At 43.7% G+C, this 12691-nt stretch overlaps 1 protein-coding gene across 1 annotated transcript in view; it reads left to right on the top strand.

The window, feature by feature from the left end:
* The first annotated feature begins 700 nt into the window (after nucleotides 1-700).
* The window catches only part of LHFPL4 (LHFPL tetraspan subfamily member 4), a 38317-nt gene continuing 26326 nt past the window's right edge, over nucleotides 701-12691 (top strand). The window contains exon 1 of the mRNA XM_063115295.1: nucleotides 701-1106. Coding sequence (XP_062971365.1) covers nucleotides 701-1106 — 406 coding nt within the window. The remainder of the gene's footprint in view (nucleotides 1107-12691) is intronic.

Genomic DNA, 12691 nt, shown 5'->3' with positions numbered 1-12691 from the left:
GGGGACGGCCCCTGCCCGCCGCCTGTCCCTCGCGGCCTGGGCTGCCCGCCGGCCCCGCTCCCTCGTCCTCCAGTCCTGGCCCGCCAGTCCTAGGCTCCCCGCAGTCTGCATCCAGCCTTGGCTTCTGAGGACACCCCCACCCCCGCTCCGTGTTCAAACCCTACGGTCCCAGCCCCCAGATCACCTTCCTAACCCCCCAGTACCAGCGCCTTCTACCCCCTTCTTCCTCCCTCATAGAAGCGCCCCCGCCTCATAGCCCCTTTCTAGACACCCCACACCAGACCTCCCTCTACCCCTAATACCAGCCCCCAGATTCCCTTCTGAGCTCCATATAGGCAGCACCTCTGCTAATCCTCCAATACCGGACTCCAGCCTCCATTCCATCTCCCCACTGCGCCCTCCTGCTCCCCCAATACTAGATCCCAAACCCCCTCCCCAACTCCCCCATGACCACTTTCGAGCTCCCCCCACTTCCAGCTCCCGTATTCTCATCCCAGGGCCCCCCAACTTACACATGGTCCCTTCCTAAGCCCCCTACTAGATCTTTGCCAGTGCCCCCCCACACCGCCCCAACACTCTTGTGACCCCTTCCTCATTTCCCCGCCCCAGGCCCCGCCCTCGCGAGTCCCTTGACTCAGGGCTACTTCTCGCGTGCGTCCCCAGCTCCCGCCCGGCAGCCCGGCGGTCCGTCCCGGGCACCATGCTGCCCTCGCAGGAGGCCTCCAAGCTCTACCATGAGCACTACATGCGGAACTCGCGGGCCATCGGCGTGCTGTGGGCCATCTTCACCATCTGCTTCGCCATCATCAACGTGGTGGTCTTCATCCAGCCCTACTGGGTGGGCGACAGCGTAAGCACCCCCAAGCCTGGCTACTTCGGCCTCTTCCACTACTGCGTGGGCAGCGGCCTGGCCGGCCGCGAGCTCACCTGCCGGGGCTCCTTCACCGACTTCAGCACCATCCCGTCCAGCGCCTTCAAGGCGGCCGCCTTCTTCGTGCTGCTCTCCATGGTGCTGATCCTCGGCTGCATCACCTGCTTTGCGCTTTTCTTCTTCTGCAACACCGCCACGGTCTACAAGATCTGTGCCTGGATGCAGCTCTTGGCAGGTAGGGTAGGGGCGGGGGCGGAACCCCCAGAACAGGCGCCGAGAACGGGGGCTCCTTCCTGACAGGTTCTCTTCTTGGAGGAGTCAGAGATAGATTCTGTCCCTCTGTGTTAAGACACTCCCCTCTTTGGCTGACCCTCAGCAGCCACTGGGTAGGGGATTCAATGAGAGAGAGGCACCTTAGGGCAGGCGCAGAGCCTTAGAATTGGGTATTTGGGTCTGTGTGCTTGGATATGGGCAGACCACCTGTATTGACTGGTTAGCATTATGTTAGTGTCTCTAAGAGTCTCTTTTGGCTGTCTTAGGGGAAATATTTATCTGAATGATGGATTACTCTAGGTGTGATTTCTATTATATTGAAAAAAGCTTGAGATGGGAAATGGAGAGATCCGGCTTGGACCTCCAACTTGCTGACATTATCAACTTAGGTGTTTTTCTTTATTTCTCTGAGGCTCGGTTTCCTCATCTGTAAAACAATGTTGAGGATTCCAAGAGGACAAATGAAACAGTGTCCTGTAAACTTTAAAGTCTGTGATAAGTGTGTGTGTGTGTGTGTGTGTGTGTGTGTGTGTGTGTGTGTAGGGGTGGGGGAAACAGGCTGTCTATAGAGTCCATCCAATGTTTGACATGTGAGTGGTTGACAGCACCTGGCAACATGGGTCTCTGGAGAGCATTCTTCATCCTCCCCGCCCCCCAAAGCAGGAAGGGTTCTGGTGCCATGCCCAGTGGGAATGAGTCCCTGGGACCCTCTGAAATATTTGGCTAAGACAGTCATCTTGCCCTAAGAACTAGAGAAGGGCCACTTGGGAACAAGAAATGCTGAGACGGTTTTCCAGGATCCATTAGAGTCCCACACCTCTGCCCACCTTTCGATCGAAGACAGATTTTGAAGACTCAGAAACTTGGGCGTTTGCCTATTTGCTGAGAGGGAAGAGAGTTGATCTGCAAAAAGTGGGGTCAGGGGATGGCAGGATGGGGGAGGAGGACTGGTGAAGGCTAGGAAAAAGTTTGGGGTGCTTCAGGGATGAGAAAGAGAAGGAAAAATGTGATAATCATATAGTAGAGATGATTTTTAAAATAATCACCTCAGGACATTCAACAAATGTTTGCCTTTACAAAAGAAACCCCCAGAGGAGGTGTTATATCACTTGCTGATGATTCCACTACTCAAAGCATTATAGGGAATTGTCTTTGGAGCACGGGGTGTATTCTCTTGAATATCTTCATTGAGGGGAAACCTCCATCTTTTGAAGGAGGAATGTGATTTTTGAAAATGGCTGAAAATCACACAGGGTCAACTGTAGATAATATGATGGGTGATCAAATTGAGAACTGTCACTTGGGATAAAAACCAAAATGTAAGGACAAAGTCACAAGGCTGGCTTGCTTCCCCAAGGAGACTTTTACAAATGCAGGGGAAAAACAAAGACAAAAACAAAACACACACACACACCCCAAAAAAAGAAAGAAAAAGAAAAGAAAAGAAAAGATATACAAATGCAGAGAGGAATTACTGCCCCAGTGAAAGAATTGCCTAAATTACTAAAAGGACTACCTTGAAGAAGACAGTATATATTCAGATGTGGACATTGTAATGGGCTTGTTTCAAATTCATTTCACCCCATTCAACTTAGATGTGGATATTTTAGAATCTCTAAAGGGGGTGAGGAAGGAGAATTTTAGGATGTAAGGTGCATCTGTCCACATTTCTCAGTGGTACTAGAGAAACGATATGTATTTCCACTCTATTTTTCTTCCAAAGTCAAGCTGGAACCCCCAATTCATCAACCTTTATTTGGAGTCTGCAGATGGGTTGCTGACCTCTTGGCCTTCAAATTCTCTGTAATCCATGTGGGTTTAATCTTGAGGATTTGATGAACTGTCCAACAACCCCCATGTAATCATAGAATTTCAGGGATTTTAGAGATCAGCTCCTTCAGATTCCACCTTCCCATCACTTATTTTAGAGAGATAAAACTGAGTGTAGAGAACTGAAGGGCTTACCCAATGTCACACAGCCAGTGAGGGAGCAAACTAGGTCTAAGGCCTGGGTTTCTTGACTCCTGGCCCAGGGCACTTTCCTTTGTGTTACTGCCCCTCCCTTGTGGGCTGAGGGGCACTTGGCAGAGTTGGGGAGTTTATTCACTTTGCTTAGAGATTTCTGAGTTCTCTGGGTCAATTCACTTTGCTTAATAAAGTGACACCAGGACAGAGGCCAGAGCACGGACTCCGAGTGTTGGGATGGGGGTTCTTGGCTGACTATGCCTGTGACTCACCATTCAGGTTAAGTTTTTTTTTTAGTTTAAATCTCAGTTTTCCCATTTGTACAATGGGTAACTGGAGGCAATTAGTGAGTTGATTTAAAGTATCTCTTTCAGCCCTATGGTGCTTTGATTATGCCAGACAAGAATCTGATACATGTCATATGATTCTTGTTCCAGTGAACTTTTATTCAAGTATTTTAGAGTCTTTTAAGTACAGAGCACTGGACCATTGGGAAAATACAAAGAGATATTTATTTCTTTGTTTATTCCTCACCTGCTCTGTGGTCATCCCTGTGCTAGGTACTGCAATACTGAGATGCATAAGATATCATCCCTACCCCCAAGGATCTTAGGTCTATAAAATGCAGTCCCTGCTCTCAGGAAGCTTACCGACTAATAGGGTCACTGTATGAGTACTGGTCAGCAATCTTTCAGTGGCAAGTGACAGAAATCCAACTCAAACTAGCTTAAATGAATTAAAATAAAATAAAGAGGGTAGGGTTTATTGGCTCACTCAACTTGAAAGTCAAGAGTATCTGGTTTCAGGCATGGTTGGATTCAGATTCTCAAATAATACCATGAAGAATCTATCTCTTTCCATTTCTTGGTTCCTCTGTGTTCACTCATCTTAAGTCCACTTCTCTTTTGAAGCTGACAAATAAGGCTCCTGGCAGATGTGAATTCACATCTCTTCAGTTTAGCAATGCCTGTGGGAAAAAAATAATTCCAGGAAAAGTTCCAGGGATGATTCTCATTGGCCCAGCTTTGGTCAAGTGCCCACCTCTTAATTAATCATAATGACTTTGTCTAAGACCTGAATCACATGCCCATCCCTGGAACAAAATGTGGACTGATAGTGGAGAAAGGTCCTTTCCCACAAAGGTAAGTCAAGTGTGATAACTGGAAATGGTGTACTGCGGGTAAGACAAGTGCAGACAGAAGCTTCCCCTCGGGCTGTCTAACATGTGCCGGACTAATATACACATACTAATACACACTAATATGTGCTGGGCTGTATGTGCTGTGGAAACCCACAGCAACAGAGGTGGCTGCTGGCTTAGTTGGAAGTGAGGCTTGAGCTGGGCAGGGTGTTGACAGGTGCGAAGTGTGGGAGAACATTCTGAATGGAGAGGAAGATGGAGACAAAGAGGCAAAAAAGCCATGTGTGGCGTGACTATGGCATCCACATGGAGGACAGCAGGATGAGAGGCCAGGAAGGAATGCTGGAAGCCATAGTGTGCTGGATCAAGGAATCTGGACTTTAATCAGTAGTTAATTGGAAGCTGCTATGACTATTATTAATATTCAAGAAAAATATTTAACATTTTCTGAGCCTTTACCATACGCTAGACCATGTGTTAAACATTTTACATGCATAATATTATTTAATCCTCACAACAATCCTGTGGAGAGGTACCATTATTCATATTTTATAGATGAGAAAATTGAGCTTCAAAGAGGAAAAAGTCATTTTTCCAAGGTCATACAGGTGGTAAATGGTGCAGCCAGGACTGTAACTTGATCTGTCTTAATTGAAAGCCCAAGCTTTTGGTTAAAGGAAAATTAATGATGGAGATAGTGGCAGGAGGTTTTTGCCAGAAAAGCCATATGTAGAGAGATGGAAGAGCCACGTGGCTGTTGATGGAATTAGGCGTCAGCTCCTCAGGGCTTCTTCGGAGATGTCTGCTAGTCATTCTCATTTCCTGAGAACATGCAATGGGCCAGTATCTATGCTAGACATTTTCACGTTCATTGTGTCATTTAATTTTCAGCTGTTAAAATGAATTGCTCAAAGGTCACACATCTAGTAGAAGGTGGAGCTGAAACTCAATGCAAGTCTAGATTGATCTAGAACCTATTCTTAGCACTGGACTGGAATGCAGGAAGTGCATACGCAAATTACAATTTAGAGCTGTAAGCTCTGTGTACTAAATGTTACCTATGGGCTGGGAGAGGTAAGCTGGTGGGGAGTGGGGGAGGGGTGGTGGGGGTGGGGGTGAGGGTGGAGGTGGGGTGATGGGGGTTGGGGTGGGGGTGTTCGCACCTGGAGTTGAGACTCAGCTGAAGGCTGGTTGAGGGCCAGAGGGGGCAGTGTGGGGCAGGAGTTTAAGTGCAGAGGGCTTAGAATCCCTACTGTGCCACTTCCCAGCTGTGTGGCCTTGGATAAGTGGGTTTGCCTCTCTGAATCTCAGTTTCCTCATCTGTGAAGGAGATTATTATTGCACCTACTTCAGAGGGTGGTGGAAAGAAATAAATGAAACGATGGGAGTAAAGTGTTGAGTGTGGTTCCTGGTGAGCACTAATAAATGGTCGCTGTTGTTCTTGTGATGGAATCCAAGTGAAGAGCCGATTGTGAGGAGTCCTTGGTGCTCAGAGTTTGTGCTTGCTGGGATGATCACAGAAGTTGTAACTTAAGAAGTTACAAGCTGTCAGCTGGGAAGGATCTTACCAATTAGCTTGCTCAACCCCCTCATTTCACAGGCGAGAGAACTGAGTCCCAGAGAGAAGAGAAAAGTTCATGGTCACAGAGTAGGGCTTGAACCTAGGTCCCTCCTCTTTCCACTGAAAGGAGATGATTCTGACCACAATTCATTCAATATTAAGTGCCTACTATGTGCCAGGCACTGCCCTGGTGCTTGGGTCACAGCAGAGAACAGTGTGTGACATGGAATGGAAGCTGGGGGAGAGCTGGGGTGGGAGGTGGCAGCAGGGGGCTGGATGGTGAGATCCAGAGGTGAGTATCTTCCAGCTTTCCAGATGCAGGTCTTTAATCACTGGGAGTCTCTGGGCTAGGAGCAGCAATCACAGGAGCTGCCATCACTGCCGCTTAGGATATACATCCACATTTCTCTCCATTTCCTTGCATTTTGGTTCAGATTTGATTTGGGATTTTATCAGTCCAATAGGTCTTTGTTGTGTGTGCATGACACTGCTAAGCACATCGGGAGAATTTCTCTCCTCCCTCCCTCATTTCTTTTCTCCTCCTCCAGGTCTCCCTTCCTCCCTCCTCTCCTCCATTTCACTTCCTTCCCTCCCTGCCTGCCAGCATTTATCTCCCTCCCTCTCTCCCTACCCCTTTCCTTTCTTTCTCACATCAGCCCTTTACTGAAGGCCTCCTGTGTGTGTCAGGCACTGTGCAAAGCTCTGGGAATCCTGGGTAAGAGTCCTTGCTCCCAGGGAGCTCACAGTCTACTGGGGGAGGCAGGAAAGAAAACTGATCATCACAGTATGGTATGACACACGAAATTATTGAATCATAATAGGGAAATGGGGGCATGAAGGGGACTTCTAATACAATTAAGGACAGCCAGGGAGTATTCCAAAAAGGGTAACAACATTTGAACTGAATTATGAGTAGGAAAGAGCAGGGCAAGCCAGGCAGAGGGGACAGTATGATCAAAGGTGCGGAGGTGGGAATAGTTGGTGTGTTTGGGGGACTATGAGCAATTAGGGCAAGGAGAGGTAAGAGCTGAGACAGGGGAGGTGGGCAGGAGCTGGATCCTAGAGGCCTTCTGAGTCATGGTAAGGAGTTTAGGCTTTATCTGTAGGCAGCAGATAGTTGAAAGGTTCTTTTTAAATTGCTTTATTTTTTCCCAGACTTCTATTGACTTCATGGAAAAGTTAATACATGCCCATGATACATAATTCAAAAAGTCAGAAGTGTATCCAGTCAGATGTAAGTCTCCTTTCCACCCTCATCCCCCATTGTTTCTCTCAGAGGCAGCCACATTACCGGTTTCTTGAGTATCGTTCCCAGAAATTCCATAAATAGTTACATAATGGTAAATTAGTTGCTGCATAACACATTACCCCAAAACTTAGTGGCTGAAAGCAACAAGCATTTATTATCTGTGTTTCTATGAGTTACAGGAGTTTGAGAGCAGCTTAGTTGGGTTGGTAGTTCTGGCTCAAGGTCTCTCATGTAGTGAGTTGCAACCAAGACCTCAGCTGGGGCTATAGTCACCTGAAGACTGACTGGGGCTGAAGGATCCACTGAGCTCATCCATGTGAGTGTTGGCAGAAGACCTTAGAATGAGTGATGAGAGAGAAAGGGGGAGAGAAAAAGGGGAGGAGAGATAGATAGATAGAGAGAGAGAAGTGTTCCATCAGTGAAAAACTCACTCTTTGACCTATTGAATTTGTTGAAGAACATTACCCAAGGTCTACAAACCAACCCATTTTTAGCAAGCTTTGATCAGTGTCTCTACTGAGCTGGAAGCCTCTCCATGATTTTCCTCTAAAAATTATTAAGGGACAAAATTCAAAAGAATGCCTTTAATTCTAGTCGTAGAATCTTGGCCATGTGCCAGGTTACCAGAATGATTTTCTGTTACCAGGTCAAAAATTGTGTTCCTGATTTATAACATTGATTGATTTGTCAGCCAAAAAGACCACACCTCTTTTAGGAAGAGTGGGAAAATTAAAAAATTTGTTTTACCATGTTTGAGTCTAAGTAGGTTTGTGATCTACATTGGAGCCTGGAATAACTCTTTTAAATATTAAGTTTGCATGAGATAAAGTTTAATATGCAGAGTTTTGCTGTATGGTATATAGCTTTAGTCTAAATTAGAAACAGGTGTTTGACAACCGAATTTGTTTTCCATGTTGAATTGTAATCTCTAAATGCAAACTTGGAGGTCAAGGGACCTTCCTAAATAGTTTATGCAAAAGTAAGCTTTAGACAGTCCCAGGGGACACCACCTGCTTCCATGCTTTATGTATCAGGAAGTTAGGTGTAGACTTGAAAAGTGTTTACTAACAGAAAAATGTTATACCTAAAGCTAAGAAAAAGTAAGGGTTTGTAATGCAATGCAGAGAAATACTCTAAGGGGTGGGGGGACGGTGTCAGTAGGAAATGGGATGAAATATCGAGAGACATGAGTTGAAACACTGCCTTCATATATAATGAAGATTGCTGTCAGGGCCATCAAATTCATTTTTTAAGTTTTCAGAGTGATCTTGGGAATGGAGTGTGTTTAAAAAAGAGCTTGGAAGGGCTGGCAGGTTAGCTCAGTTGGTTAGAATATGCTGCTGATAATACCAAGGTCCAGGGTTCAATCTCTGTACCTGCCAGCCCCCCCCCATTAACCCCCAAAAGAGCATGAAGACTGAGAGAATGCTTAAGAAAAACAATCAGCGAAGCTTCCTGCAGGAAAAGCCTACTACAGCCAATTCTCATATTGAAGTCTGTTTTCATTTTTTCCCAAATTGTCCTTCTTGAGGTCCAAGCCTTAATAGTGAGCTGATGGTCTCTATAGACAGGGGAGTCTAGAGAATTTATTTTGCATTGGAAAGCAAGAGGTGATTTTTCTCTAATATATGTGAGCTATTGCTCATTTAAAACTGCTTGTCTAGCATAATTTGCCCTGATATGAAAAAATGTGAAGTTTTTTCATCTAGCAGCCAAGTATCTTCTAACTTCTGGTAGTTTGTGGAAGTTGGGGGCCGAAGTACCCCCACTGTGGGTGTCTTCCATGTACAGTAAGTGCAGATTTTCTCAAATTCAAAGTGGTTATCTGGGTTTTACAAAAAGCTATAACTAGTTGTAAGTGCTTAGGAAGAAACCATTTGCAACCATTTAATTTAAATGAGAATATGTTGTTCATTTTGAATTAATGTATTTTATATTCTTTTAACATAACTTATTTCTATGGGTCTTAAAACCACACACAATGGTTCTTATCTGAATTGTCTTCTGTAACAGGTTTCAATAAAGTTGGACCAAATTAAAAAAAGGGGTGGGGGGTAGAGAGGAAGAAGCCATCTGCCAACCCACTCCACCGTTTTTGGTAACAACTTTGTTAAAATATAATTCATATGTCATACAATTTACCCATATAAAGTGAATGACTCAGTGGTTTTTAGTATGTTCACAGAGTTGTTTAACCATCACCACAATCAATTTTAGGATATTTTCATCACCTCAAGAAGAAACCTCATACACTTTAGCTATCATCCTCTAATACCCTTTCCCCCATCCTACCCATCCCTAAGCATCCACTAATTTAGTTTCTGTCCCTGTATTATTAGCCTCTTCTGGACATTTCATATCAATGGGATCTTTATTTTTCTTTTCTTTTTGTTGGACCTTGGTGTTATCAGCACCACACTCTAACCAACTGAGCTCACTGGCCAGCCCTAGGATCATATAATATATGGTCTTTTGTGACTGACCTCTTTCACTTGACATAATGTTTTCAAGGTTCACTCATGTTGTAGCATGCATCGGTACTTCATTCCTTTTTATGGCTGAATAATATTAAATTGTAGGGACATACAACAGTTTGCTTATCCAGTCATCAGTTGATGGACATTTGGGTTGTTTCCACCTTTTGGCTACTATGAATAATGGTATATAAACATTCACGTACAACTTCTTGTGTAGACACATGCTTTCATTTCTCTCAGGTATATACCTAGAAGTGGAATTGCTGGGTGTATTAGTCTGTTTTTATGTTGCTATAACAGAATACCTGAGACTGGGTAATTTATAAAGAAAAGAGGCTTATTTGGCTCACGATGCTGAGAGGTGTGGGCCTCAAGGTGCTTCCACTCATGGTGGAAAATGGCAGGCAGCCAGTGGGTGCCAAGATTGTGTGATGAGAGGAAGGGGCGGGGGGAAGGTGCCAGGGTCCTTTAAACAACCAGCCCTTGTGGAAACTAATAGAGCGAGAACTCACTCACTTCCCCTCCTCCCCACTGGGTGTTAATCTATTCATGAGAGATCTACCCCCATGACCAAAACAGCTCCCAATATTGCCACACTGGTGATCAGATTTCTACATGAGCTTTGGGGGCACAATGTATCCAAACTCTATCACTGGGTCAAATGAAAACTCTATATTTAACATTTTGAGGAACTGCCAGGTTGTTTTCCATAGTGGTTGGACCTTTTACATTCCCACCACCATTGTATGAGGGTCCCTATTTTTCCATATCCTCACCAATACTTGTGATTATCTCACTTTTTGATTACAGTCATCCTACTGGGTATGAAGTAGTATCTCACTGTAGTTTTGATTTGCATTTCCCTAATGATTAGCAGTGTTGAGAATCTTTTCCTGTGCTTATTGGCCATTTGTATATATTCTTTGGAGAAATGTCTGTTTAGATTCTTTGCCCATTTTTCATATAGTTTGTCTTTTTATTATTGAGTTGTAACTGTTCTTTAGATATTCTGGATAAAATTCTCTTATTAAAAATATGATTTGCAGGCCAGCCCGTGGCTCACTTGGGAGAGTGCAGTGCTGATAACACCAAGGCCACGGGTTCGGATCCCTATATAGGGATGGCTGGTTAGCTCACTTGGGAGAGTGTGGTGCTGACACCACCAAGTCAAGGGTTAAGATCCCTTTACCGGTCATCTTAAAAAGAAAAAAAAAAAAGATGATTTGCATATAGTGTACTTTTGTTTTAGTCAGTTTTGTGTTGCTATAACAGAATTACCTGAGACTGGGTAATTTATAAGGAAAAGAGGTTTATTTGGCTTACGATTCTGGGACAGCTGCATCTGGCACGGGCCTCAGGCTGATTCTACTCATGGTGGAAAATAGCAGGCTGACGGTGGGTATGAGCAGATCACATGGCGAGAGGAAGCAAGAGAGAGAGAGTAGGTGCCAGGGTCCTTTTAAGCAAGGAGCTCTCGTGGGAACTAATAGAGCGAGAACTCACTCATTAATTCCCCCTCCCCCAGGGAGAGCATTAATCTATTCATGAGGGATCCACCCCCATGACTCAATCAGTTTCAAGCACTGCCACATTGGGGATCAAATTTCCTCATGAATTTTGGAGGGGACAACACATCCAAACTCCATGAACTTTCTTCCATTCTGTGAGTCATCTTTTCACTTTCTTGATAGTGTTCTTTGAAGGAAAAAAGTTTAAAGTTTATACAAAGTCTGATTTATCTATTTTTCTTTCTTTCATTGCCTGAGCTTTTGGTGTCATATCTAATTTTGTTATTGCCAGATCCAAAAATCCAAGGTCACAAAGTTTACCTCTATGTTTTCTTCTAAGAGGATTTTTTTTGTTTTTTGTTTTTTGCGTGTGTGTGGCTGGCCAGTACAGGAATTGAATCCTGGACCTTGGTGTTATCAGCACCACACTCTAACCAATGGAGCTAACTGGCCAGCCCCCTCTTTTTTCTTATAGTAATAACTTTGTATGTGATTTCACCTCAAAAACTTTTCTGTTATTTTTATGTGGAATTGGTTTTCCTGATAAAGTAAGGTTCAGGAAAGCCTAAGTTCAGAACTCTCTCTTTTGTTTTGTGTATCATTAAAAAAAGTGACCGCTTGCTTTCCAGAGTTCCTAGCTCTGCTCCCCTTCCCATGTTGGTCTATATCTTCTCTTTTCTTTCCTCTGTGTCCCTGTTCTGCTCAATTTTCAGCTTTTCTTTTCTTTTTCAATTAAAAAAATTTTTTTGGTGGCTGGCACGTATGGGGATCTGAACCCTTGACCTAGGTGTAACACATTGTGCTCTAACCAACTGAGCTACAGCCAGCCCACAAATTAAGTTTTATATGTGGTGTGAGGTACTGATCCAACTTCCTTCTTTTGCATATGGCTGTCCAGTTGTCCCAGCACCATTTATTGAAATGACTATTCTTTCTCCATTGAATTGTCTTGGTACTCTTGTCAAAAGCAACTGACTGTAATGTGTAGGTTAATTTCTAGACTCTCAATTCTTTTCCACTGATCTGTATATCTGTCCTTAAGCCAGTTCCAGACTGTCTTGATTACTGTTGCTTTGCAGTCAGTTTTGAAATCAGGAAGTGTGAATCCTCCAACTTTGTTCTTTTTTTTCAAGATTGTTTTGGCTATCACACTGCCTTTTATGTCCTAACGTCAGACATCACATACCATCAATTCTGCCACATTCTGTTATTAGAAGTGAGTTCCTAAATCCAGCCCACATTCAAGAGGAGGAGAATTAGGCTCCCCTTGTGAAGGGAGGCATATCAAAGAATTTGTGGACATATTTTCAAATCACCACAAATGGTAACATACTAAAGACTTTGTTCTGTGTCTTGCTCCAGATTGTTTCATGTCAGTGTATAAAGAGCCATCTCTTTCTTAACTACTATGTGGTAAACTTTTTCATAGATACGTCATAATTTATTCAATTAATTTTTGTTTATAATATTTTGCTATAATAATGCTTCCATGAAAAATATTGTATATAAATAATTCGATACATGTGTAAGTATAAGGATAGTGTAAAGCCCTAGTAGGGGAATTGCTAGATTTATAGTCATATATATATATTTACATTTATTTATAGTCATATATATATTTAGTCATAAATATATTTACAATTTTT

This window comes from Cynocephalus volans, chromosome 11, assembly GCF_027409185.1.
Source record: "Cynocephalus volans isolate mCynVol1 chromosome 11, mCynVol1.pri, whole genome shotgun sequence".
In the NCBI taxonomy this organism is placed as follows: domain Eukaryota; kingdom Metazoa; phylum Chordata; class Mammalia; order Dermoptera; family Cynocephalidae; genus Cynocephalus; species Cynocephalus volans.
The sequence above is the reverse complement of the archived record's forward strand: the minus strand, read 5'-3'. Positions and strand labels throughout refer to the sequence as shown.